General features: G+C 37.6%; 1 protein-coding gene across 1 annotated transcript; it reads left to right on the forward strand.

Annotated features, from left to right (window-relative positions):
- The first annotated feature begins 5,378 nt into the window (after nt 1-5,378).
- TMEM207 (transmembrane protein 207) lies at nt 5,379-26,009 on the forward strand. Its single transcript, XM_011981353.1, has 5 exons — nt 5,379-5,519; nt 7,407-7,444; nt 13,941-13,985; nt 15,312-15,454; nt 24,933-26,009. Exons 1-5 carry the CDS (start codon nt 5,445-5,447, stop codon nt 25,067-25,069), a joined length of 438 nt encoding a protein of 145 aa, XP_011836743.1. The 5' UTR covers nt 5,379-5,444; the 3' UTR covers nt 25,070-26,009.
- The last annotated feature ends 370 nt before the right edge of the window (nt 26,010-26,379 follow it).

Here is a 26,379-nt window from a genome sequence, read left to right on the forward strand (position 1 = left end):
GGAGGGAAGCCATATGGAAAGTGTGAGAGGTGCATTTCAGACAAAGGGAAGACCATAGAAAGCCCCCGAGGCAGGAAAATGCCTGGGAAGTTTGTAAAAAGGCAAGAAGGCCAAAGTGCCCAGAACAGACTGAATTGAAAGAAGATTAGTAGGCCAGAAAGAGAAGGGAGAACAGACCTTGTGAGGCCTACTAAGCCATTATAAAAAGCATCTTCATTTGACTTTGCGGTAATTAAGAAGTTACTTGAGAGTTTTGTGTGGAGAAGTGACAGGATCTGACATAGTTAAGAACATCATGACTGGGTGCGGTGGCTCATGCCTGTAATCCCAGTGCTTTGGGAGACTGAGGCAGGTGGATCACCTGAGGTCAGGAGTTCAAGACCAGTCTGGCCAACTTGGTGAAACCCCGTCTCTACTAATAATACAAAAATTAGCCAGGCATGGTTGTGGGCACCTGTAATCCCAGCTACTTGGGAGACTGAAGCAGGAGAATCGATTGAACCTGGGAGGTGGAGGTTGCAATGAAACAAGATTGTGCCACTGCACTCTCTAGCCTGGGTGGAAGAGGGAGATTCTGTCAAAACAAAAACAAAAACAAAAACAAAAACACCATCATTCTTGTTGCTATATTGTAGATAGGCAAATGGAAAAACAGAAGTACCTGCTAAGAACCTATTGATGGTAATTTTGGTAACATATGAAGGTGGTTGGTGAGTAAGTTAGGTAAAAAGTTGCTAGTCAAGGTAGTAAAAAGTGTTGAGGGTCTGTATATATTTTCAAATTTGAGACTACAGGATTTACTGATACATTAGACATGGCATATGAAGGAGAGAACTAAAAAATATTTATAAGATTTTTGGCCTGAGAAAACAAAAAGGATGTTTTAGCTTACTGATATAGGAAATATTTGGAGAAAACACAAAGGATAGAGAAGAGATAAGAAAAGTGAGAAGCTAGGTTTGGGTTAAGTTTATTTGCAGAAGTCTAATATGTCCAATGATGACATGGATGTGATGTGACATGTGATGTTTCCTCAGCTGCTACCACAACAATCTCCTCCCCAGCCAACTGACAGTCTCTGCTCAACTCCGTCTGTTCTAGGCACTCTGCCTTCTTGCTTTTCCACACATTTCCCAGGCATTCTTCTGTCTCAGGGGACTTTGCATCCGATCTTTCCTTTGTCTGAAATGCACCTCTCCCGTTTTTCCATGTGGCTTACTTCATCACTTCCTTAAGGTCCTTGCTGAAATGCCACATTCTCAGCAATGTTTTCCTCAGCTGCTATATTAAATATCACGACAATCTCCTCCCCAGCCAACTGATATGGAGTTGATTACATGGGTTCCGGGGAACTATCTGGATTGAAGATACAAATCTCAGAGTTGTCATTTTATGGATGATAATCTGTAAGACTGACTGAGATTCTTGAGAGAGTGGATGTATATAGAAGAGAAAGAGTTCTGAGAACTGAGTCTGAAGGCATCCCTAACATGTCAGGTCTAGAGAGTTGAACAGAAATGGTCAGTAAACTGGGAGGCAAATCAAAACGCTATTGTTCTTGAAGCCGAGTGAGGAAGGTAAAGGAGCAAGAAGTGATTAACTGTGTCAAATGTTGTCCATTACTTAAAGTAAGATGACTAAAAGTTGATCATTGATTTGGCAATGTAATCAATATTTCCTTTCACCGCGGGAAGAAGCAAATGGAGAAACTAGAGACTCTGACAACTTGCTGCCTCATTTTATGTCCTCCTTGTATTACCTCAACTCATATTGTTTCCATGGATCTCTGAATTAATTTTGAAATTCTCGTTTATTTTATTTTGTTGTGTTTTATGCTCCAGTAATCAACATCTTACATCTGTGCAATATCTGATTTCATGTTGATAGTTTCAATGTGATCTTTAATGAAATTATTTGAGAAAGATAATTCAATATTATTATCATTATTTTAGAAAATGCAGCTTTTATAAATAACTGTTTATTGTGATACTGCTGCTTATTAGTGACCAAGGCTTCCTAACTCCTAGAACCTTAACTTGCACTTTTAATTTTGATAAAGAGAGTAGCTGGTGCTCCCTTGCTTGCTCTTTGGACCTTCCTTTATGCATGCCCACTTTTATTCATACCTTTTATTTATTCTCGCTTAATTCCTTGAATTTTGGTCCTCAATCCTTTCGAACAGCTGCATGCCATGACCTTTAAAGACAAATATTGATATGACTTCAGAGCTTCAGGGAATTTTGACTTATGTCAGGCTCCAAATCCAGAGGATAGTTTTCATATTTCCTGAACTCCGGCCATTTCAGAAGGATTAATTCCTTTTCACAAAGAAAAGAGACAGGTGAATAACCAGAGCTGTGAAGTTGAATATATGTGTGCCCATTCTCTTGTAACAAAGACGTAGATGAAAGGTCCGCCATCCAAGTGCTGGGCGAATTTTATACACTGTCACAGTGCATGTCCTTTCCTCTTCTACAGATTCAAGTTTGGCTTACTTCTACTCTTATAATCAAACATAAACTGTCCCTAGAATCTTAGTGATCTAAGAGGCCATACTGCTATGTATAGCACTCATCCATCTTCAGCTTGACTTTCCAGTGATGACAATTCACTACCACAAGTTCATGCACATAAGGATGTAGTTGGACTTACAAAATTAATCACACATGTTAAGTGATAAAATATCACACGTGCCCCATACATGTGAACGATTACTATGTACATAATTTTTTTTTAAAATCATACAGATAGTGGATTTTCTCCATGTCAATTTTCCGGTTGTGATACTGTATAACAGTTATGTAAGATGCTACCACTGGGGTAAACTAAATGAAGAGTATATGGGATCTCTGTAGTAATTCTTAAGACTGCATGCGAATTTAAATTTATCACAAAATAAGCTATTTTAATTGTAAGTATCTATTTAAAAAACTTTGCAGGTAAAATTGTGCTTATGGTCAGCTTTTCTATTCCGTGACCACCACACTGCCATGATGCTAGGAAGGAAATATAATGGAGAAACTACTGTCTTAGAAAATATTATGCTGGACTTTGGAAGTGGCGTGGGGAAGTCACAGATGTAAATGGATAAATGGCAATTTGGAAATAGAAAGGTGGAAATGAATGTAAAATTTGATTTTAGCACCAAATATAATAGTGGTGTTTGCGTTACTATTGTGACTATAGACTCCACCTCCACTCAGCTACCGTACTCCTAGTCAGGCAGCTGCTGCAGAATCATGCTTTTTTTTTTTTTTTTTTGGACAAGAATTATCTACTCCATGTATCTAGTTGGTCATTATTGCAGTTTCTGAAGCAAAACCAAATATGCTGCCCTTATTTCCATTCTCTTTTCCAGTCATCTGGCCTCTTCCTTTCCCAGAAATTCTTAAGATCATTGACTCCACTGACGGAAGTCAGGCTTCTGACTGCCTAATAAATAAGTTCACCAGTGAAAAGCCTATTTTTCATTCTGTTTAATTACAGGCTTCAGAGACACTCAAAATGGAGGGTGTCTTAGGGATAAATAATACTGTAGATTTGGTTTACTTTTCTCCTATTGGCATTGGCACCAAGCCCTTCCTCTGCTTTGAAATGCATGGCTGTGACTGTGGCTGCATACTAAACAGACCATGGTCACCACACAGTCGGCTTCACCCATCCAGATGCAGCTCAACTAGTCCGTACACTATGATGGCCAACTCTGTGCAGTAGTTTAGATAACTAACACTGCTGGTTTGTTTCTAGAGTAATCTATGTGTGTGATCATAAATGGGTTCATATATTACAATTTGAATTGGACTTGGTGAACTACACTGGAGCTTGAATTATAATATTCTCATTCTGCATTGTAGATGATTGCCTTCAAAATTGGCTGTTAGAAGTGAATGTATGTATAAAATAATTAGATGACATCTAGACATTGTAAAAAATATCAAAAATAGAAGGAAGTAACAGTGAAAGTAAATTTCCTTCCCACTCTTGTTTTCTTAGTTTCCAATTTCCCTTTTACAGAGCAACCACTGTTAGCAGTTTCATGCAGAGAAATCCCATGCATATATAAGTATATATGCCTAAACTTTGTGTATGGAGAGAATACTACAGCTCTACCTTCCTATTTTTGCATACAAAGGTAACATGATGTACACAATATTCTGTGATTTTTGTACCTTTTACTTAATAACTATTAGAGACCTCTCTATATCAGCATCTGTGATCTGTCTCCACCTTTTAAAGCAGATTCCTAGTATTCTGTTAAATTTATATAACCATTTTGTACTCAGTCTGTCACATTTTCATGAATATTTGCTGTTTCCAATATTCTGTTAACACCAACAATGCTCTGATGAACATCACTGCATATAATAATTTGTGCCATGTGTAAGGGGTACGTTCATGTATCTTGCGAGGAGAATTCTTGCTCTCAGGGCATATTTATTTTTTATGTTGATGTATATTGCCTACTTGTTTTCCAGATAAGCTGTACAGTTTTCCCAAACATATAAGAGAGTATTTGTTTCCCCATATTTATCCCTCCTCCCTATAGTATCAATTTTTTGAATTTGCCAATCTGATTATAATTCTAAGGTATGTTTATCTAATTATGACGGAAGTTAAGCATCTTAACAATCATTCGTTACATTCTTTCCACATAACCATTTAGTTCTTCATTGTACCCTGAAAGATATCCATCTTCTCTCCACTAGTTTAAAACGGAAGCTTAAATAAATTTGTTTATTTGAGTCTAAACTCTCCATTTCTAAACTCTCTATTCTTTTACATTTACCTTATTATTTACATGTATCAGTATTAATTTTTGTCAAATGCATAGATTAAGACATCTTAATATACAATAGGTTAGTGCCTCTTCTTTCTTTCAGAATTTCCCTAGATATTCTCGCTTTATTTTTCAGTGGTAGTGATGGAGTTGTTTCATAAAATAAACACTGAAATAAACCTGGTTTAAAAGAGGGATATTATCGCAATAAAACAGGGAAAGCTTTATGCCTAAGGTTGGGTTAGACCTGGAACTGAAAATGGTGTGTAGGAGAACAAAGAGTACCAACAAAGGAAGCAAATTGAATAAATGTTTCAAATATGAGATAGTATTAGAAATTCAGAGGTTTCCTGGAATAAAACATGCACTTGGATGCGGAAAGTTATTAAGTAGCCAGCTAGTGCTGGAGGTCAGCATTTATAACCCCTACTTTTACAGGCCTTGACAAACAGTACTGAGTTCTGACCTTAAACTCCTTGGGCTCTTAGTACCTGTAAACATGCACCCAACATTCCTTCCCCTAGCACGCACTTTATCAGTCACAAGGAGCCATTATTAATGCATGTCCTGGTAGGACGCGTAACTTACAGGGAAGCTAGTAAGTTCTGAAAAGAAGGAAATAAACACAGGCACCAAACCATGATCCTAAGCTGATTGTCCTTTAAATATGTCAAGATCCAGACTTTTCAGTGTCACTTCAGTGATCTCAACAATAGGGATCTTGTGTTTGCCACTATTCCAGGTAACTCTCTCTCTTTCTGGGTTAAGGTTTCCAGAGGTACTCTGAGGACTTGATTTGCTATAGGTTTATATGTGAGCAACTTAACTGTTCTACATTTAAAAGATTTCTTTCAAGTGTTACTAACATCTTATGATTTCTCGTATTCATTGGTCAGAGGGACAAAACAAAATGTCCATGGCATTAGTCTTATTTCTCCTTTAATTAGTTCTATTGCTACCGAAATAATGTGATTGCAAATTTAACCTTTGTTTAACTTTTCTATGCTGTAATTTTTTTTAAATTCAAACTGCTATTGACACAGAACAAAATGCTATGGCTGGATTAATTTAAGACGTGTTTACTATTGCCTGCAACCATACTGGATGCTTGACAGTTTTTCAATGCTGACTGATGTAGACAGAATCATTTTAGGATTTATTTCAGTTCCTCTGCTCCAGCATCCCTTTCTGACTAATACGTGCATCTCTATATCTGTGCTACTTCAATGTAAGGTACCTGAAATATTTAGATCTAAAGTAAATTATGGCTTTTCTTACCTCTTCATAATAACTGGAAGTTTGAAAGGTAATGTGTTGGCAGTGAGGTGCTAATAATTTAATACTGTGTACTATTGCTAGGTTACAACACACACAAAAGACATGGAAGTGACCAGAAAGTGAAATGCTGGCATCGTTTATCTGTTAAGCTGGATCCCAGATGATTTCATCTACTCATAAATAAACTTTCTTTATGGACAAAATGTGAATGTTCACTTTCCTTTCACTTAGTATGCAAATCTATTTGCAGCATCCTAGCAAAAAAGAATGCAACTCATTTTCTGTGCTTATAAATTGTTCATTACCATGCTCTCTGATGGCCAATTCATGGCTCCATCTGCAACTCCACAAATCTCTTTGCCCAGATAAACTTGGTGGAGTAAATACAAGGTGCTGAAGGAGATGTATTTGGGATTAAGGGGGGAAAAGACACATCTCACATAGAAATCCCAAGTCTATCATTTTCAATTTTGTAACTTCTTTTACTTTTATGTGCATGTTATAGTCCAGGAAAATAAATACTTCAACTGACCTCATCAACGAAGTATTTAGAGCTACATATAAATGCCATTTAAAGACTTTCTCATTGTGCAAGGAAGGAGTCCTGGTTCAAAGGGTCAAGCAAGCAAACAGATAATAAAACCTTTAGAAAGAAGTGCCTTTTTCCTTGTGATTTGGTGTATGAGATGTTGTAACCTGTGACACTCAGTGCAGAGAGCTAAGAGCATTATTTTAGAATGCTTATAGTATTGGTCTTTTCAAACAAAGCAAACAAAATGATTACTTTTTTCCTCTTCTCTGATAAAGAGAAGACTGTAAATCTCAACTGGAATGTCATGTGATCTTAAATGGATCTTACCCTTAGAGCAGGTTAAAGTCACCCTTTCATGAATATATATTTAATACCCATTAATGCTGATAGGATTGACTTCTGTTTCCATGTATGTACTTGGAACTTTTTTTGCGTGATAATAATACTCACTAATAACGAACTTTTGTCCTGTAGCTAAAACATGAAAAGAAAAAATGCAAGGTGCACAAAAGCTCTTTAGAGCAAGCAAAATCTGCGTATAGAAAAAACAAAAATTGTCGTAAAATCCATTTATATTGGTATGTAGAAATGGAATCTGGTTCAAAACATATATCTTCTGCCACTGCTGAGCTTAAGAATCCACCCAGAGATTTTTTTCAATTAAAATTCTGTGTACCAACAATAAAGTCTGCTACAGAGCTTTTAATTAAAAAAGCAAACGAAATGATATAAACCCACATTGTCTCTAGGCGCTGCTTGTATTAAAGGATTAGATTGATGAGATGTTTGGATTTTATTGTTCTACAACATGTGTTTCAGTTGGTGCTCTCGGACCTACCATGTGAAGAAGATGAAATGTAAGTAAACACCAAAAAACTCCATGTTTTTATTTAGAATTATTTGAAAAAAATTCAAAGTATAAAAAAGGCTCAAGTCATTAGAAAAAGCCCAGCTGAGTTACAAATGATCATTATAATCAGAAGAAAAGTAAATAGTTTGTAAATGCAGATTGCTCAATTTTTTTTAAACAGGAAAGATAATTTTCATTACGATCAGCTTTGTTAAATAAATAACAGGTCTAGCTGATTTCTAGATATTTTTGCGCACTAAATTTCTCTTCCTCAAGGTTTCAAGGGTATTTTAAGTTCATAAAAGAATCACGATGGCTGCATCCACACTCAAAAATCACAGTGACCAAGGGAGGCAGTTTTCTGTATAACTCAGTTTAAAATACAAGCAGATTAATCAAAATTCTAACCTGTACTGTGTGTATATTTCAAAGTGCTCGTGATATGAATTATGTGAACAATTGACTCAGTTTTTTCACTTTTTGTGCTATAGACTTAATGGTTCTCAGAATTCTATTCAGGAGATGAAGAGAAGGTGCCATTCATAATGGTACCGATAATTAATATCTGTAATTCATTGTGATTTAGTGTCAGAAAAGCACTTCCACCCAGCACTATCTTCTCCTGGTTGCAGCCCTTACTGTTAGTCAGCTGTTTTCATTGCCTGTTACCCTCAAAGCCATGCTCCATGTATAGCAGGAGGCTTATGCTTGTATTGCACAGCAGGGATTGGGACCATTCACCTGTTTCTGGTAGATCATCTTATGGTTAACAATCTGCTTATTAAATTTATGCTGCTCTTTCAGCTTTTGCGTGGCTCTCGATTGCTATTTCTTTACGTTAATTTTGGAACTGCTTTTTCACTCTGTCTTATGCTGTTTGTGATGTAAGAGAGGATTTGATTGTTTGCATGCTTATCTGCCTCCGGATTTCCTGGCTGCCCTTATCTTATCTCCTCATCTTCTGCCTTTGACCCACACTAACAAAATAAAGAAGTTCAGAATTGGAAAGGATCTTAAATGTTGAATCTAACTCTAATCAACGTGACAGAAAAAATATGATATTAAGAAAGTTTTTATGCTGACTTTAGAGCTACTGAGGCTACTGCTCTCCCTTTTAGGTGAAGGAATTGAAACCTAAGAGAAATAGTAAATTAGTAGTAGGGCTTCAACTGGTACTTAGGTATCACATTCTTTGGCTACATCATTTTGCATCTAAGTGTCTGTAATGTTTGTCATTATTTAGTACAATTGCTTTTGAGTAAAAACAAAACAAAACAAAACCCTCAAATGAAATGTAAATGGGCAGAAAATAAAAACAAAAAAGAGAGTGGCTGGGAATGTAGGGTGGTCCTATGAGGTAAGAAAATGTACTGAAGATGGGCACAGTATCTCAAATCTTTTGTTATCACAAGACAGTGTCAGTGGAATGAATCTATAAGGAAAGTCACGCTGTTTTCTGCAGTAGTAAAAAGTTCCCTCCAACAAAATCCTCTTTCTCTAACTATATTTATACAAGAGACTTCAGTGCAGACCAACAAAATCCTCTTTCTCTAACTGTATTTATACAAGAGACTTCAGTGTAGAATCGCTCCTGTGATCTGGGACATTATCTCCTGTTAAAATACACTACCCAGCCAAGAGACCATATTCATCCATTTACCAGCACTGCTATTAGACCGTAACACACAAACATGGCAGATTACAGTGAAAAGGACCATAAAGGTGGCCTACTCCAAATGTCTTTCAGAAATAAGAAACAAAAGGACAGTAACTTGTCCAAAGTTCACGTGCAAAATGGACACCGGAAAGGGAGACTTGGATTGGAATGCAAGGGAGTATCAAAGTAAAAACACGAAACACAGGTCGCCTAGGTAGAGGCCATGGTGGAGGAGGTGCTGATTAGCTAGAAATAAAAACATTTGTATTAGTCAACTTCCATGTTCCAAGAATTGTGCAAAACAATTTGCATATATTTTCCATTAAAAAAAAAAACTGGTCGATCGACCAGGTGCAGTGGCTAACCCTGTAATCCTAGCACTTTGGGAGGCCAAGGTGGGTGGATCACCTGAGGTGCGGAGTTCGAGACCAGCCTGGCCAACATGGTGAAACCCCATCTCCACTGAAAATACAAAAATTAGCCAGGTGTGGTGTCACACACCTGTAATCCCAGCTCATCAAGAGGCTGAGGCAAGAGTATCACTTGAACCTGGGAGGTGGAGCTTGTAGTGAGCTGAGATCGCACCACTGCACTCCAGCCTGGGTGACAGAGCGAGACTCCGTCTCAAATAACAACAACAAAAAAACTGGTCTATTTTATTATTACCTATTTAAATTTGTTTTCAAACACCATGGTATGTTTTTCTGATCCAATCCAATTATTTTACTTTTATAACTCTATTTTTAACATGAACAAAGCATTGCTGTGCTGTCTTTGTATAGAATTTAAATGCTATCAGTAATTTATTTTATGAAATAAAACATGACAGAGCCCCTCTTATCATACTTCTGACTTAGTCCTCTTCTGATAAATTGCCAAGGACACTGATGTGCATGAATCTACAAAAATAGATTGATTTATGAAACATAAATATGACTATACATATAAAAGATTCTGTAAATTAATTGCATTGATAGATTTTCTAATGACATACCACATCTTGCTTGGCTTCGATAAAGAGAAATAGTTTACTCAGGAGTAGGAAAGCAAGTTAAAAGGCAGAACTTGGACTTGGACCTGGGACTGACTCCCGAGCCCAGAATTTCAACCACAAAGTTATATTGTATATCCAACATTTAATCAATTACACATCTGGTGAAATACCTGAGAGATACACAGTCCATTCATTCTTTGAGATAGTGTACAATTTACTACCAGTTTCTGGGTGATATGATTTGTGACTCATCCGTCCCTCAAATTACTGTAGCTGAATTGTACTTTGGCCTATGTTGAGAAATGACTTTTTAAAAATAACAAAAAAAAAATCATGAAATTTGTTGTTGAATTTATTCTGAGAATACTATGGAAAACACTGTTCTTATGTTAACAGTGCTCTCTTTGTGAGGCCTCATAGCTTGAATTTTTCTCTCGGTTCTATGCCAGGAATAGTTGTACATCTGGTGAGTAATGCTGTTCATTTTGTTAATTTTAGAGGACACTACATAACCAATATTCTCTCTCATTATGTTAGCTGCTAGAAAGCTTAAGTCAGATCTACAGTTCAATTCAAATTTTATATATGGTATTTACTATATTCGGTTTACAAACTGATCTCACTATTGGCCTATTCTCTTTGTCTGATCCTCACCAGGCTCTCATTTCCATTTTTAAAAAAATTTTCAGTATTTCCTTAAAGCATTTGGAACACGGGATATTGGATTCACTCAGGCAATACTCCACACAGTAATATGAGGTTAGAACTGGCTATTACTGTTCCCAGTTGCACCACTACATGGTGCTAAGAGACATGGACTCTGCAGCCAGAACATTTGAGTTTAAAACCTAGTTCTACCACTTCCAGCTATGCTAACTTGGGCAAGTTACTTAATGTCTCTGTGACTGAGTTTTCTCAGTTGTAAAAGGAGAATTATAATAGTATGACCCAAACGTATAGGGATGGAAGTTTGAGAGTCCGTTATTTCACATATAGTTACTCATCTGATTTTAGAAGAGTGTCTGCCCTAGAAAATGCTGAGTGATGTGACAGAGAAACCAGTGGAGCAACTCTGCATATTTCTTCCTGAATTTATCAAATTCATAAACGTATAGTTAATCTAAGGTCCACAGATTCTCAGCACCAAGAAGAAGAATAAAGATCAACTCATCTCACCATCCGTGTAGCACAGAAATCATCTCCATGACATCAAAGTCACAAAAGGAAATCATTCTGATAAGGACAGAAATTATCTCCTTCAACAACGAATTCTAGATAACTCTTATTCCAAATGTCTTTCTCACATATTAGAGTCAGCTCTCACCGCCCCCTGATGATTATATTTCTTTTTAGCATAATCATACCGATTTGACCAATCTCTGAGGAATAATTTCATTTTCAAAAATATAACGTTTCCCATACTGACTATCTTGGAAGTAATATTTGAGTAATTAGAATAATCTTAGTTTTTTAGGAACTCAAAAAGTATCTGTTTAAAACTTGAATTTAAGAGAGAAATGGAAATAATGTTTAGGGAGGGGAGCATATGGAGCCAGAAGACACATGTGTAGTTCTCTGACTAGGTAGTGACCTCCCCACTTCCTTTCTCCACCTTAAGTCTTAGTGGTACACTGTGCAAAATCCTAAAGGTGAATAAGCGATCTCAAAGGTGCCTGCAATTTAGAACTTACGTGATTACTGCATTTCTCCAGCTAACTGCTTCCTAGCCATGTTATTGCTTATCAGAAGCTCCACCAGAGGGTGCAACAGCTCAGAAAGAAAAAGTGAAACAAGTCGGTTTGGAAAATTGTTAGCCCAGAAAGAAAAAAAACAGAGGGCCTTAAAAATGAGATTTAAGAAACAAAATGAGGTGGTTAATATTTAGAATTGAGTTCAACTATAAGTAAAGGGGCTATTTTAAAATAGAAAAAAAGAAAAGGAAGAGAAGGGAGATGGAATAATCCGTATTCCTGGTCATGAGCTTAGATGTCACAATTCAAAACAGAACAAACAGAACAAAACAAAACAAACCCTTCTGCTTTATTCACTGAATCAGGACACCAAGAGAATGTCCCCACTTCTGCCTCTTAAAAAATCTGTATTTTTAATGTTTTAATTTTTTAACGTAATATTTTAAAGTTCTTTTTACTACAAAGTGATTCATGTACATTACAATAATTCAAACAATAGTAAAGGGATAGAGTTCTTCATAATGCCATCTTCAAGAGAAGTGGGCACTTTAGTAGTTTGGTGTATATTTATGTCTGGTAGTAATTTTGGTGAAATCATTGTACTTGTGAAAAATAATATATACAAAGTTAGATTGAAGTCTCTATACTACTTAGCAAGACTTATTTATAAGCATGTCTACATTATTTTTGATGATTTAATAATATTCCTCTGTAAGTATATCCCATTAATTATTTTTCACATCTTTTATTGATGGTCATTTGTCTTAGAATGCTTTTTAAAGTCTTACTTCAGTTGCCATTTTTTTTTCCAGCCACACCTGTGAATTTTTTTTCTTTTTCTTTTTTTTTTTTTTGAGATGGAGTCTCACTCTGTCGCCCAGGCTGGAATGTGGTGGTGCTATCTTGGCTCACTGCAAGCTCCGCCTCCCAGGTTCACGCCATTCTCCTGCCTCAGCCTCCTGAGTAGCTGAGACTACAGGCATACCTGTGAATTTTGCTAAACCCTCTGTGTGCTCAGAACAAAGAGCAAACAAACAAAAAACAGATAGAAAAAAAAAGCAGCAGAGATTTATACGTGGAGGGGGATGAAATCATCTGTAGGCTGGGTGATTGGTTTCTGTCTTAAGCGTTTGTGATAAAATTTTTAAATGGACACTTCACATATGTTAAAAGTCATTTCTGACTGATATGATGATGGGATGACACCCTGCCTCCTCAGGGAAGCTAGACGTAATAAATTAACTGACATTTATGAATGTCTTCAAACTGAAATGAACTGAGTTATTTTAACAACGGCTGAAGAAGATATGATTAAGTATAGTGTCTTCTCAGAAGTGTATCTGACTGTGAATAACAGATTTCCACTGCTGAAGCACAGAATACCTTAAAAGTAGTTCGTATACTGAGGTATGAAAAGCGTCCATCAGCCCACTTACATTTAGTGTGCCATGTTAGGCATAGTGAGGGATTCTATGCCTGCCGAGTTATACCTCCCAAAAATCACTCTGTGAACTTTGTCTGTCTGTGACCTTTTAAAACTTGTCTCAAGAATGATTGAGTTGTGGCTAGACACACACAGGAGGGTCAACTTCCTGACTGAAGGAATCCACTTCTAACTCCTTGGTAAATGGTAGGTATGATCACATTCATTCATTTTCCTCCTAGCCTGATTTCTTTCCTCACCAATTGTATAACAAGAGTGCAAACAGTTGTCCGATGCCTCCTATTCTCTACCAAGATGTTCTTCCCTGGAGAATTTGAGTTTTACGTGACTGTGGGTTTCTAGATGAACAGTATATAGCTATAATGGTTATCTGCCTAACACCCGACACCTGTGATTTGTTGTCCCTGAAGAGTTAGTCACTGCCTTCTCAATGCATAACAGTATTTGTAACTCTAGAATCAAACCCATTATAATGCAATTATCTGTTTATATATCAGTCTGATAATTTCACATTTACTTGTATTCTCAGTGCCTTGAATTGAGTGGGCATAAACATTTGCATAATTGTGCTGGGTGCCGGGAGGTGTGGGCTGGTATGGGAATAGGTAGGTGATTGTTCTGGAGAAACAAGTGTGATCAATACCAATGTTATTGGGTGAAAGAAATAGGCTTTGGCTATCCAGAGTTCCAGGACTAACCCTCTTCCTTTATCACCAGGTGTGTAAATTATAATGATCAACACCCTAAAGGCTGGTATATCTGGTAAGGATATCTTACTTTTGTTTTACATGACAGTTGGTGGTATATACACACTCTTTCTCCTAAATAATTCAAGATGGTACATGAAATCATACAGCTTAAGGAAAGATTAGGGGTCATGCAAATGAATATAGAAATATCACTTGCAGATTGTTGGCCAATGTTTCCTTAAACACTTCTTGTGACAAAGGGACTCACTATTTTTAAAAATAAGTTTATTCTAGAGTTGAAAATCTTTAACAGCAAAATAATTGTTATTTTTGAAAATATAGTAGAAAAAAAACATTGTTATTGAAATCTCCTTAAATGACCCTCCACTGATACTAGTTCTGGCCTTAAAAGCCATTCCAAATGACCACTAGCTCTTCTATGAGATAATCCTACAGATTTTTTTTGTTTCGAGACAGAGTTTTGCTCTGTCACCAGGCTGTAGTTCAGTGGCATGATCTTGGCTCCCTGCAACCTCCGCCTCCTGGGTTCAAGCAATTCTTCTGCCTCAGTCTCCCAAGTAGCTGGGACTACAGGCATGCACCACCACATCCAGCTAATTTTTTGTATTTTAGTAGAGACAGGGTTTCACCATGTTGGCCAGGATAGTCTCGATCTCCTGACCTCATGATCTGCCCGCCTTGGACTCCCAAAGTGTTGGGATTACAGGCATGAGCCACTGCACCCGGCCCCTTCAGAAATCTTAACCTCTTAAATCTTGACATTTGTATATTCTAAACTTAACATTGTCAGTTCACTCAATTAGCAGGTTATCTCCTTAAAGGCAAAGACCCTCTCTGCCTACTTTTGAATTCCTAACCCCAATATCTAAAGTGTGTGCAGTTGCTTAAATACTAACTGGGTGGATGAATGGATGGATGGATGGATGGATACATGGATGGATGGATGGGTGGATGGATGGATGGCTGAAGGGATGAATGAATGAATGGACGGATGCATGGATGGATGAATGGATGGGTGGATGAAGGGATGAATGGATGAATGAACGGATGCATGGATGGATGAATGGATGGATGGATGTCTGAAAGGAAGAATGGATGAATGAATTTTAAGACACTGCCTTTTAGAATAAGCCTCCAATTTCTAAGGAGAAAATGATTATTACCACCTGGAAAGATCCATCCTCTCTGGGGCCAAAGAATATTTCCAGTTCAGTGGAAATGTATGGGTGGTGGTAGGAAATTGTTTAAGGAATTTGGTGTCCCACATTGCTTGTGGCCAGTCTAGCTGAATCCTCACCCCACTTCTAGGTAGTAATGGAAGCTCTTAACTTCCCCGCATGCTCTACCTCATTCTTTTCTCGGTTACTTTTGGAGTCAGGATCCTGCGGCTGGTTTTGGTGGCAGCTCTTCTCTGTGGAGCAGTGGTTCTCTGCCTCCAGTGCTGGCTGAGGAGGCCCCGAATTGACTCTCACAGGCGCACCATGGCCGTTTTTGCTGTTGGAGACTTGGACTCCATTTATGGTGAGTTGTCTATACACTTCTGGACTCTTTTTTGATACTTTGCGGTTTTGTGGTGAATTGAAAAACTGTTCTCCCAAAAGCAGATGTCTGAACTTAGAAAAAGATGTGGCTTATTGGAGACACCATTGACTGCATTGAGGCGACTTTAAAGGAGAAAATGTCATAAGAAAGGCAATCCCAGAAGAAAGAAAATGTGTCTGGGGAACTGACGCACAGTTAAGTATAAGGAAAGCAACTAAATAGTTTGTTGTTCAGCAAGCAGAAGAGAAGAAGTATGCAGGGCTGGGCAGTCCAGGTGAATGGTAGGGTTTAGGGTACCGAAAAGCATCTCTGAGCTTTTATTATCAACCTATCTTAACTTCTATTTATAATCTCATTTACTGAGCTTTCTATGCTTTACTGAACTCATCTGAAGTAACATTGAGCAACACTTTCCAGATTGTCTGCGGTCAAGGCAGAATCTGAAATTCCGTGAAGTGGTCAGGAGAATGTCAATTTTCATCCCCTTTCATCTCAGCATCCTGATCCTGTCAGCTTCCGAGCCCCTCCCAAAACCATGCCCTTCCCTTCATTTTCCAGTTTACATAAGGAAGTAAAGACTGCAGGAAATTAAGGGCTTAGAGTTATTTGTAGCTGCCAGCCTTAACTGTGAGCAGAAGAAAAAACAACTTACTGATTTCTGGGAGGCCGTAATTGATAGCTATTTCCTCATCTTAAATATTGTCTCAACCAGGACTGTTGTGAGACTTTATTCTAAGGTGCTGCCTTACACACCACAGTTACCTCGAGAGTGCTTAACAGAGATAATAGCCAAAGCCGTCTATCAGAAACTTGGGCCACCATGAAATTTGCAACAGATGGAGTAGGGTGTTCCCTGAGGAAAACTAACAGCAAGATGAAAAGTGGGGTAAAAATAAACAAAAATGTGTTAACATCAAACTCAGTTTTCTAAGATAATGATTATATTCACCTCCAACATTTTTTTTCCTTCAAAAGTTATTTAACAGAGGCAGCACATTATCAGTTTGGGAAGTGGTTATTTTAGGAAGGATAATTAAAGTCTCCAAAACAATAGTTCTTCCTCCTACAAAAGCACCTTCCACGGGGCATAGAGGGAAATAGGGTTACTGATCTTTTAACAAAATATGTTAGTCAAAGGAGTCAACATGATAACATTGGACTATTTTTCTTTATTTACGTAGAGGTATTTAATAAGTCAATGCAATCATGCTTCTTTTATCTGAGCTTAAGTTTCTAAAAAGAAAAACGCAGCCTAGTATTTTCAGCTCTTCTCTCACTTTGAGAAAGACCTTTTCCTCAACTATCTTGAATCTTAAAAGAATTTTGTTTTTAATTTTAAGTGTATTATTAAGCTAACAGTTATACTGTTAAAATTTTTAAAGTAGTTTATGTGCCATGGTTATACACCTCTTTATCTAATGTTTTTCTATTTCTTGCATGGCAGTTTCCGTATATGCTCTTGAACTTGGCTGAACAGTCATGAGTGTGAGAGAAGGTGTCGAGGCTGATGTACTGCTTTAGCACACTGCATGTGCTAGCACTGAGTGATGGACAATAGACTCGCATTCTCTATATTACTCTGAAATCATTCAGAACAGGCACACACACACAAAAAACAATCCCTTGGGGGTAAACTGCTTTTTTAAAAAAAATATGGTCACAATTTTTTTTACGTCTGTCAAATGCTAAGCAGTAATTTGAGGATTTTCAGATATTATCTCTAACTCCTAAATATCAACTTGGAAAAGTGACTATTATTTATCTTAGAGGATGTTATTTACTTCTCTGTCTCTCAAGGGGAAGCATGCATGCATAGATGTTTACTGCAAGTCAACGAATCGAGCTTAAACTGTCCAGAATTGGGGATAGGGAACCTATGAAAACGTAGGCTGGTCACTGACAGCCCAGCCCATCCCTGGACACTAAGTACAGCCTCACTCTTTGAACACCTACACTTTTCGATAGAGCAGCTTTTCAGTGGTAGGGCTTGTGCTCCAGGACCTTCATGCCCATCCTCACTCTGTTCTTTCCTCCCAATCCCACTGGTTTAACTTCTGGATCTCATTTTGCTCAAGAAACATTTAAACTCTTCCATCCTGAGATGCACTGCAAATCTCTCTACTATTGATTCCCATTACGTACTCTGTCCTATTTATCTTTTCTTGTGCCTACGCTGAATTGATTGTTAGGTTGTTCCACCCACTGCCCATGTTCCATCGTGTCCCAGGGATGCTCAGGATGGCAGGACAGGCAGGGAACAGCCATTCATACAGTCTTTGATGTGGATATGGTGCCCAGAGCTGAGCTTTGTGGCATTCCTGTTTCTCTTCTCCAAACCAAAATACAAAAGAGTAATTTAGGAAGTGGTGATCTCCCATCTCTAGCGACTTCTTACCTAGTAATTTCTGGAAGTAAATTTCAGGCAGTCAATATTTTAAGACAATTTGAAACCTGGACCCATGCTAAATTTACGTTCCTCACTGGATCTTCATGATACCTTCACTTCTCCATACAAATGATTCTTCCTACCTAGTATTTCTATAAAAAGAAGCTGCTTTCCAAAAGGGAAGTTAAGAGAACCACTTGCTTTTGTGGCTACAGAAGGAGGTGAGGGTCAAAACCGCAGCACCTACCTCCGCAGCTCCCACAGGGTATGTGCTCACAGCTAAGAATTGAGTCCAGCTGCCTCAGGATTCATACACCCACACTGAGGTTATGGGACTGTGCTTCTGAATTTCCCTCACAGTCCCTGTTCAGAAGAGAAAGAGAAAAATGAGAAATCTCTGGAATGACACAGGTGACATGTTAGAATATAAAATAAGGTTTCTGAACTCCCTGCCATTTCTTGAGCACAAAGGAGAAGATGGGATGTTCCCCACTGAATACAGAATGTGGGAAATGCAACATTGGAAACATTTTAATGGAGAGACTAGATTTGATATATTAATGTTAGGTTCCTCCCAGAACTTAATTTTCAAAATTTTTATCCAAACTTATTTTACTTAATTATCACCATTTATTGAATACATTAATTGAAATAGCTCGGCTCTTCTGACCTGTGGAGCAAAGGTTTGACCCTCAGGATTTCCTGGAAGCTGCTCTCAACTAAGCAGAACTCAGAGGAAACTTTTGACTGAGAAACTGATGTGGTCAAATTGTGCTAATGTTAAAATACATAAAATAGAACATTTCTTTCAATCAGAACTACTGACACTATTACATGGCACAGGTTGCCAGTTATTCTCATTAGAAATACTAAACAGAAAGAAGAAAACACTTGGCCTGGATCCTTACAAGAGGTATTTAAGGAAGGTGTTGCCAACACAGCCCATCCCAATGTCTGGTGAGATTTCCTGTGTGGGAGAGGTCTGTGGGATCTCACCCAAACACCGCAGACCCCAGTAGCATTTCCTGGACTAATGTTCCTGTCTTTTCACAGTGCTCTGCTGATTCGGTCTTTAGATAAGTGGTCTTCCTTCCTCTTCATAGGATCTATACCCCTGAAGTGTGGGTCCTTAGACTCAGGGGCTTCTCAAAAGTCTTTGGATTCAGTAGAAAAGATCCTGGCACTTACTGTGCTCAATGAACACCCTCCGTGTCCACAATATGTCAGGAAGCTCTTTACCCTTCAGAAAGGGAAAAATATTCCCTCTGATGCCCCCTGTTGTGGGCTGAGCTGTGTCCCACCCAATTTCATATGTTCAAATTCTAACCCCAGTTTCTCAGAATATGACTACATTTGAAGATAGTGCCTTTAAAAAGACAAAGACAATGAAATTAAAATGAGGTAATTGGGATGAACCTTAATTCAATATGGCCAGCATTCTTATAAGAAGATATTCGCACAGAGACAGATAGGCACAAAGTAAAGACCATATAGAGACACAAGGAGAAGGGTGGCCATCTGCAATCCAAGGAGACAGGCCTCAGAAGAAACCTACCCTGCTGACACCTTGGTCATGGACATCTAGACTCCAAAATTGTGAGAAAATAAATCTCTGTTATTTAAGTGATCCAGTCTGTGGTACTTTGTTATGACAGCCCTAGTAAACTAATACAACTCCTCTCTTGGGGAGTGAGGAGGAAGAGGGGCTGTCAGAGAAAGAAGAAGAAGAGAAGATCAGAAGAAAGTCAAGAAGGCAGAGAAGGAGAAGATGCAGAGCAAGAGAAAGAGGAAGAAGAGAAGAAACAGTTTAAAATCAGAGATATTTTAAGGACTAAAATTCAAACCTACTTATTTTATACAGACTCTAAATTCTTCTTTTTTTCTTCAGACCCACTTCCTCTTCCTGGTCACAGCTCCAGAATCTCCTCCTCTTTCTTCTCCCCTTGTTATGCTCCCCTGAACTTAACTCATCTTCTGGATCTGGTTCTCCTTCACCATCTCTGCTATAAAACAGAGAGCATCCGCTCAGTGCCCTCATGTCTTCTCAAATGGCATCATCCATGCCGTAGCTTCTGAGACCTTCTTAGTTCCTTCTCTGAACCGTCAAAGATGAATAATTCTAGTATTACGTGGGTGTGTTTTGTTCAGCATCCATGTTTAGGTAATTTTTTTTCATTTGTTTCAATGTTTTCTTATCTTAGTGTATCAGTCCGTTTTCATGCTGCTGACAAAGACATACCCGAGACTGAGCAATTTACAAAAGAAATAGGTTTAATTGGACTTACAGTTTCATGTGGCTGGGGAATCCTCACAATCATGGTAGAAAGCAAGGAGGAGCAAGTCACATCTTACATGGATGGCAGCAGACAGAGAGTAAGGAAAATGCAAAAGCGGAAACCCCTGATAAAACCATCAGATCTTATGAGACCTATTCACTACCACAAGAACAGTATGGGGGAAGCCACCCTGCTATTCACTTGTCTTCCGCCAAATCCCTCCCACAACACGTGGGAATTATGGGAGTACAAATCAAGATGAGATTTGGGTGGGGACACAGCCAAACCATATCACTCACTATCTTACCTAATTTAATAATGCCTTCAGAATATCTCCTAAGTGATAATACAATTGAAAACACAGAAGACTTCCTGTATTAGTCCATTCTCACATTACTGTAAATAAATACCTAAGACTGGGTAATTTATGAAAAAAAAAGTTTAAAATTGGCTCACGGTTCTGCAGGCTGTATAGGAAGCATGATGCTGGCATCTGCTTGGCTTCTGGGGAGGCCCCAGGAAACTTAAATTATGGCAGAAGGCAAAGAGGGAGCAAGCACTTCACATGGCTGGGCCAGGAGGAAGAGAGAGGGAGGGGGGAGGTGTTACACACTTTTAAACAACCAGATCTCATGGGAACTCACTATCACGAGAACAGCACCAAGGGTATGGTGCTAAATCACTCATGAGAAACCATTCCCATGACCCAGTCAACTCCCACCGGGCCCCACCTACAACATTAGGGATTACAATTCAACACTGGATTTGGGTGGGGACACAGATCCAAATCATATCAATCTACAACCAGTTTTTCCTCCCTCTCTAAAATGTGGAAATGGGAAGTGAAAACACACATTGAGCCACAGACAGTGATTTTTTAAAAGGAATGTATGCAAATTTTTAGTAAAGATTGAGGGAAAAAAAGAGAAAAATCATTAAAATTCTCACATGACCATCTCTATCCCCAATCTCTATTGTTTGTGATCATTGCTCAGCAGTTCATAAATCCAAGGACTATAATTATGATAGGGTAAAACAGATATTAAAAATAGTTTTTAAAAAAAGATAAGGATTTTGGTTTTATTGATTAGGTTAATTGTTTTGTTTTGTTTCTTAAATTTGTATATTAAAAGGCAGTGTCAAAGGAATTTTGGAATTTATTAAAAATGAAAGGTTATTTTTATTTTAATTACTAAAAATGAGGATGACAATAATGTTTTATTAAAAATAAAGTTGTGATGCTGAATAAAAACCCATATTAATGAGGAAGCAAGACATTTAAAGATAATGGAAAATGTTTGGAGTTTTGGAGGTGAGAAAAGGACAAATAGAGCTTGAGGCAGAAAAACAATTGACTATGCATTAGAAAAGAGAGAATTGGAGAGCATAGGAGAGGGACCCCCACAACTGTTTGTCCGTGTTTTTAATAAAACATAATCAATCACATAACATTTAAATAAGGGTCCCTTTGCCTCTATGCCATGAGGTCTGTGGATTGGAGCTGGGTTCCCTCAGGCTTGACAAGGCTTCCCGATGAGGTTCCCTGCTTTCCTGAGCTGATTGCAAGATGAAGCCCAAAGGGACACCCGTCCTAGGGACACTTATCTTGGCTTAGCTTCTCATTGGGGCAGATTGCTTCATAAAGCAACTATACAATCTCTCTGACCCCATTTCTTCTGCAGTTTCAGGGATAATCTTCCCTCTTTCTTATTTCTGGGAAAATAGAAATACCAGCATTCCAGCAGTGATTACATATGAGTGCTCTGAGCTGGGGAGAAAAAAGAGGGCTCCAGAGAGGTGAACTAGAAGCAAGGTCTTACAGGCTCTGCTCTCTTCTCCCTCCAAGTCTCCCAGGATTCTTTTATTTTATGATTTTTCAGAAATGTCATTTCCCTATGTTTCATGTTGTATGTGTAAATATTCTGTGACTTATTTTCAGTAATAAAAAAGGAAGTATTTCATTCACAGATTTTCATGGAAAGACGTGATAATAGTAATGACTCATTCATTGAGCATTTCCCAGGAGCCATGCCCTGTGCTAACACTTGACATCCCGAATCTCATTTATTCTTCCTTATCACTCTATGAAAGTTCACTATCATTCTGACCACTCTACGAATGAGGGAACAAAGGCACTTAGAGATTAAGCAACGTAGTAAGTAGATGGCAGAACTGTGATTCAAATTCAGTCCTTCTGGCCACTCCCATAGAAGAGAAAGGAATGAAGTAAAGGAAAGAGGAGAAATAGGTAGAAAGAACATATAGAAAGAGGTGAAGTCTATTTGAGTGATTCCCTAAAACATAGGAAATCTCCACTCTGGCTATAAAAACTAAGCAGTAAGTGTATTGGTTTTACAAAATTAAACAATAAACTCTGATATCTTAGACAGCAGTTCTGTAAAAACTATAGGATTTTTGCTGGCATCTCAGTTTCTTAATTTGTCAAAAGATAGAAATGCCTGCTCTCCCCAGTATCCAATCACTTGATATTATAAGTAAACATGCTTTGAAAAAAAATTGAAAACTGATATAACCTATATTTGGTTTTCAAAACTTTCTGAGCACATTGGCTTAATTATGTTTACCCAATGCCTTGTGGTTTTAATAACAAGTTTAAGATCAACAGCAAAATTTGTAGTAAGAAGATAATGAAAGTTTTCTACGAAAGCAACTATGAAGACTCTATCACTGGGAGCACAATATTGACAGTGGCAATCGTAGACATAAATTGGAGCTAGTATAAATAATAGATGTGTCAAGTAGTTTGGTTGACCATTTCTAGGCAGAAAGAGAGTTACCTTTGACTTTGTACTGAATACACTAGGTGCAGTTCACCAAGGAAATAGCTATCATTCATTGCAAATATTCAGAATGGAGGAAATTACTGGGACAACTGTATTTTACCAGTGTTAACTCTGACTGATCAAGTCCCACAGACTTATCTGACATCAGCCCAAACTTACAAACTGCAAAGGGCTCTAACTCCATGATACTTTTCATTTAATAACTTCTATATTATAATTAATAATGATAATGTCTAAATCATTATTAACTATGAAAAGAGGATGGATTGAAAAATAATATTGTAAATAAAAGAAGATACATGCACGTTCCTAGCATTAGTACAGTTCTTGACATATTGTAATAATAATAGTAAACCCTGATGCATAATTACTGTGCCAGGCCTTGTTTTAAGTACTTTATACTCATTTAGCCTTGCTTTTATAGAGGTAGACACTAGTATTATACCTTTATTGCCTAAGAGAAAACTGAGGTAAAAAAAATTATGTAATAACCCAAAAGTAGACTATTTAATCAAATAGATAACTCTAAGAAAAGTGCTAAACCAGAAGGTGAGACATATATTCTAAATATGCCCCACTCTTTACATACTTGAATTATTAGTCTTTGCTCTGGTACCTGTGAGACAAGAAATAAGACAAACGCAACTGTATGAAAATCCATCATTCTAAATTAACATTATCCTCTTCAAAGTAATCATTTTGAGTAATCTCCATATGGATCCTAGTGAAGCAGCTAATGTCTAATATGCAACTACTCTTTGAATTCTTTTGATCGTTGTGGCATGTTGTTTGGAATATTCCTAATGGCATCAAATCTTACTCCTTTAAGGAAGGTCAGCAAACTTTTTCCATTATCAGACAGATAGAAATTATTTTTGGCTTTGCAAAATATATGGTCTAGGTGGGGACTACTTATCGCTGCCATGGCAGTACAACAGCAGCCATAGACAATATGTAAATGTATGAATAAGATTGTGTTTCGTAAATTCAATATATAAAAACAGCCGGAGGCCAGATTCAGTTCAAGGGACTAGTTTCTTTTTAAAGATGAATTTTTGGTGGTTGCTATTGTTTTGGCAAAAGGCAGTCAAAATTATTTAAAGGTGGGTAAAGATCCAGTTGAATATATCCAGGTGAATACATATTCTTTATATATAAGCATTTATATATATGTGTGTATGTATGTGTGCGTGTGTGTGTGTATATATATATAAACCATCTTTATATATACAGCCATATATTAATATAAAGATGATTATAAAATGGCACTTTTTTTGTGTGTTACCCAAACACAATCTTTCAAGGAAATACTAACAGGCAATTTCCAAAAGAGCCATTAGAGTAAGCATATTGTCTTTCTTTCAGAGTTACCAGTTAGTGAAAGAAAAGGCCAGTTTGTAATAGTTAATGTCCTGTATTATGCCTAATCTAGAAGTCACCAGCTTTGATTTCAAAGTATTTTTTTAAATTTTAGAGTATATTCCTTTATTGTGTGTGTATACTTTAAATACATGCTTTTCATCACTGAGCTTAACATTTTTACTATTTACTAAAGAAGAATAATTAATTACTTGTATTAGTTGAAGTTTGCAACCATAAATGTAAAATAATACAATTTCAAAAGTGATATTTTAATTTTTCTAATGCAACTTACATTTCCCATGTTGGGAGCATTAGCTGAAATGCTATTAGTGTTGAGGAATCCTGTTTTGTGATGTACAAAAGAGGATATTCCTTCTAGTTTCAGCTGCTAAATTGTAAATGCTTCTTGATGGGTTAGACAATGATGATTTCATCGGTTCAGGTAAGCGATTTTTTTTTTACTATGGTGACTAAACCTTCCCTGCAAAGAGCAAGATAGTTGTAATTTTTTCTCATAGATACAAATAATTTCCTGTTGCTTCAGAAATGCCGGATTTTACTGGGCAGTTCCTGTACCTATGTTTTATGCTCACTAGAAAGATTACAAGTCTTCATCTTTCTCCTTCCAGGGACAGAAGCAGCTGTGAGTTCACCTGTTGGAATTCACCTTCAAACTCAAACCGCTGACCTATATCCTGCTCCTGCTCCATGTTTTGGCACGTTAGGCTCCCCACCTCCATATGAAGAAATTCTACAAACAAGCTGATTTTAGGTGTGGATTATCAATTTAAAGCATTAACGACATCTGTAATTCTAAAACATCAAATTTAGGAAGAGTTATTTCAGTTATCGGAAATGTCCAGAGGTCTATTCATATAGTCTGAGGAAGGACAATTCGACAAAAGAATGGATGTTGGAAAAAATTGGGGTCATGGAGATGTTTAAATAGTAAATTAGTGGGCTCTTGATGTGTCACTGCTGTGTCATACTTTTATGCTACACAACCAAATTAATGCTTTTCCACTCATACCCAAATAGGCAACGATTAGGTGCTGAAAGTTGTTTCCATCACATTTAAGACTCTACTGCAGTATACATCACACCATTTTCTGCTTTAAACTCTCTCCTAGTGTGGAGTCCATAAAAATTATTATAATTTAACAATAGCCCAAGCCAAGAATCCAACATGTCCGGAACCAGAACCAGAACCAGAAAGATAATATTTGAATGAAGGCGAGGGGAGAGATTAAGAAAAAGAAACGTTTGGAGTTGAAGGGTAAAGGACAAATGAAGAGGAAAAGGAAAAGGTTACAAGTCTCAGTCTAAGAGGTTTTATGCCTCAGCCTGAGGAGGAAGAAACTGTAGATAGAAGGTGAAGGAGATTGCTGAAGATTTGGAGCACGTTTAATGCCAATACGGGGAGAAAAGAAAAGTTCCCTTTTACAGGAATGAATATGGACTCCATAGTCCATAGTGTTTCCCTGGAGCCTCAAGGCTTGGCATTTATTGCAGCACCATGCTAAGAACCTTCGGCATAGATACCTGTTCTCATGAGGACTGCAGAAGTAGCAATGAGATATCTTCAAGTGGCATTTTGGCAGTGGCCATCAGCAGGGGGACAGAAAAAAACATCCATGCAGATGCCATATGATCTTCAGCTGACAAATTTGTTGAACAAAACAATAAACATCAATAGATATCTAAAATTTAACTTGACCAAACTTATTTCCTAATCTTCTTTTTCCAAATCTGTTTTATCCAAACCTTCCCCATCTCAGTTAACTGCAACTGTTGCTCAGGCCAAAAAACACTTGGAGCCATAGAAGCTAGGGTAATCCTTTGTAATAAACTATCTTAAGAGCAGTTTTAGGTCCACAGGAATATTGAGCAGAAGGTAGAGAGATTTCTTATATACACCCTGCTTTGACACTTACATAACCTCCCCCATTACCAACATCTCTCGCCAGAGTGATACACTTCTTACAATTGACATGCCTATACTGACATCATTATCATCCAAAGTCCATAGTTTATATTATGACTTACTCTTGGTGTTGTAATTCTCTAGGTCTGGCA

Source organism: Mandrillus leucophaeus, unplaced genomic scaffold, assembly GCF_000951045.1.
Source record: "Mandrillus leucophaeus isolate KB7577 unplaced genomic scaffold, Mleu.le_1.0 Scaffold224, whole genome shotgun sequence".
Taxonomy (NCBI): domain Eukaryota; kingdom Metazoa; phylum Chordata; class Mammalia; order Primates; family Cercopithecidae; genus Mandrillus; species Mandrillus leucophaeus.